General features: G+C 59.5%; 1 protein-coding gene across 1 annotated transcript in view; it reads left to right on the top strand.

The window, feature by feature from the left end:
• PPP6R2 (protein phosphatase 6 regulatory subunit 2) overlaps positions 1 to 2,696 on the top strand; it is a gene marked incomplete at its 3' end in the record, with an annotated part of 41,604 nt that overhangs the window by 29,620 nt on the left and 9,288 nt on the right. Inside the window, exons 10-13 of the mRNA XM_033511699.1 lie at positions 397 to 512; positions 1,430 to 1,515; positions 1,807 to 1,887; positions 2,232 to 2,329. Coding sequence (XP_033367590.1) covers positions 397 to 512; positions 1,430 to 1,515; positions 1,807 to 1,887; positions 2,232 to 2,329 — 381 coding nt within the window. The remainder of the gene's footprint in view (positions 1 to 396; positions 513 to 1,429; positions 1,516 to 1,806; positions 1,888 to 2,231; positions 2,330 to 2,696) is intronic.

Genomic DNA, 2,696 nt, shown 5'->3' with positions numbered 1-2,696 from the left:
TGGCCATTGGGGCTGGAATTCTGTGGCCATTGGGGCTGGAATGCTGGGGCAATTCCTAAGGCTCTGTCCTGGCTCCGAGAGTTTTCCATCCCAGCTCCGAGGTTATCCCTGCTCCAAGGGTGGTGTCCCGGCCCCGAGGGTACCCCAGCCCCAAGGGTACCCCAGCTCCGAGGGTACCCCAGCTCCGAGTGTGTCCCAGCTCTGAGGGTACCCCAGCCCCGAGGGTATCCGAGGGTACCCCAGCCCCGAGGGTACCCCAGCCCCGAGGGTACCCCAGGGTACCCCAGCCCCGAGGGTACCCCAGCCCCGAGGGTACCCCAGCCCCGAGGGTACCGCAGCCCCGAGGGTATCTGAGGGTACCCCAGCTCCGAGGGTAGCGGCTGCTCTCTGTTCCAGGGCGGAGGGCGGCAGGAGGAGAGGGAACATGGGGCACCTGACCCGCATCGCCAACGCCGTGGTGCACAACATGGAGAAGGGACCCATGCAGGCCCAGATCAGTGACTTCATCAAAGGTACCGCCTGCTCCTCCTCCTCCTCCTCCTCCTCCAGCTCCCCCTCACTGCTCTCCAGGGAAAAAACCCCCTTGGGAGCTCCTGGAAGGACTCCCTGCAGGTGTTTCCTCAAGATCCTTTCCACTGGAAAGGATTCCCAGGGAAATCCCATCACTGAAAGCATGGTGAGACCCTGTCTGGCTGCTCTGGGTGTTCACAGTGGGGTTAGCATTGGGCACTGGGAGATGTCCCTGCCGTGCTGGGGGGCACTGGGGGGCTCTGGGGTCCCTTCCCACCCAACCATTCCATGATTCCGTGACACCTCTGAGGAAGGAGACTCGGGGTTAAATGTCCCCAGCAGCCACATCAGCTCATCAGGGGTGTTCCCAGGCTGTGTCCATCCTCACTGGATCCACTGGGAGAACTGGGTTTTTCCCCGTGGGTTTGGGTGGGAGGAAGGAAGATGTTCCATTTTCCACATTGTCCATCCCCTCTGCTCCACCCCTGCTGGGCAGTGACGATCTGAGGGCACAATCCTCTCCCTTCTCCTTGTGTTATTTCTCCATTTCCTTTCCTCCACCCTCAGGTTCTGCTCCCCCTGGGGCTCCCCGGCGTGCTGGGATGGGAGGGATGGGAGGGAAGGCAGGGATGGGAGGGATGGGAGAGAAGGAAGGGAAGGGAGGGATGGGAGGGATGGGAGGGAAGGGAGAGAAGGAAGGGAAGGGATGGATGGGAGGGGGAAGGGAGGGAAGGCAGGGGGATGTCAGGGAAGGGCCCCCCAGTCCCGGGAGGAAAGGGAAGACCCAGGCACAGCTGGAGCCCCGCTCGGGGTGGTTGTTCCCAGCAGGGTGAGAGAAGCCAGGAGTCCTTGGGCCAGGTGAGTCCCCAGGGAGCTGAGAAGACCCGAATCCCATGGTTCCTGTGTTCCTCTGTTCCAGAGCTGCCAGAGGACTGCAGGGGCAGGTGGGAGAGTTTTGTGGAGGAGACGCTGACGGAGACGAACCGGAGAAACACGGTGGATTTGGTGAGCTGGTCACTGCAGTGCCTGCTGGGCTTCCCCTAACAGAAGAAAGGGATACTCCTGGTTTTCCTTTTTCCTTCTTTTGCTGAAGAACCCTTCAAGGCAGTGTAGAAAGCATTTCCATAAACCTATTCCATAATGGTCCTTCAGCAGAGCTGATCCGTGGTGCTGAGCTGCTCCCTGGGCTTCCCTGGGGCAGCTCCTGCCTGGGCAGGACTTTGGGCTTTGGTGGGATTGGAACGTGGGAGCTTTTCCAGCTTTCCCTGGTTCCCTGACTGGTTTGTGCTTTCCCAGGTGAGCACCCACCACCTGCACTCCTCCAGCGAGGATGAGGACATTGAAAGCGCTTTTCCCAACGAGCTCACTCTCCAGCAGGTGAGTTGGGAACATCCTCACTGCTCCCACAAACTCACTGCTCCTCAGTCCATCCTGCTGTGGAGCAGCTTCCCGAGCTCTGCTCCGTGTGTTCAGCTCCTCTGGGATTTCCCTGGGCAGTTCCCAGGGCTGGGATCCTCCCGGGAGCAGCTCAGGAGGGATCGGGGCGGGAATCCCAGAGCTCTGCGGGACCCTGCCCTGGCAAGGTCGGGATGAGGATCTCACACACTGCCCTGGGACTTCAGCACTTTCCTGGGGGAGCTGTTTCCTCACAGCCCCACTGTCTGTTTCTGGAGTTGTGTCTCTGGACACCCTAATGATGGATTTCTGGGATCCCTTCCCAGGCCTTCTCCGAGTACCAGATCCAGCAGATGACGGCCAATTTCGCGGATCAGTTCGGCTTCAACGACGAGGAGTTTGCTGACCAGGATGACAACATCAAGTGAGTCTGGGGTCTTTGGGGACAACATCAAGTGAGTCTGGGCGTGTTTGGTGACACCAAATGGGTCTGGGGGTCTTTGGGGACAACATCAAATGAGTCTGGGGGTGTTTGGTGACAGCACCAAGTGAGTCTGGGGGTGTTTGGTGACACCAAGTGAGTCTGGGGGTGTTTGGTGACACCAAGTGAGTCTGGGGGTGTTTGGTGACAGCACCAAGTGAGTCTGGGGGTGTTTGGTGACAACACCAAATGAGTCTGGGGGTGTTTGGTAACACCAAATGGGTCTGGGGGTGTTTGGTGACAGCACCAAGTGAGTCTGGGGGCGTCTGGGGACACCAGATGAGTCTGGGGTCTTTGGTAACACCAAATG

The sequence above is a fragment of the Parus major genome, unplaced genomic scaffold, assembly GCF_001522545.3.
Source record: "Parus major isolate Abel unplaced genomic scaffold, Parus_major1.1 Scaffold485, whole genome shotgun sequence".
NCBI classification, from domain to species: Eukaryota; Metazoa; Chordata; class Aves; order Passeriformes; family Paridae; genus Parus; species Parus major.
Note: the sequence above shows the minus strand (reverse complement) of the source record. Positions and strands in the feature narration are given on the sequence as shown.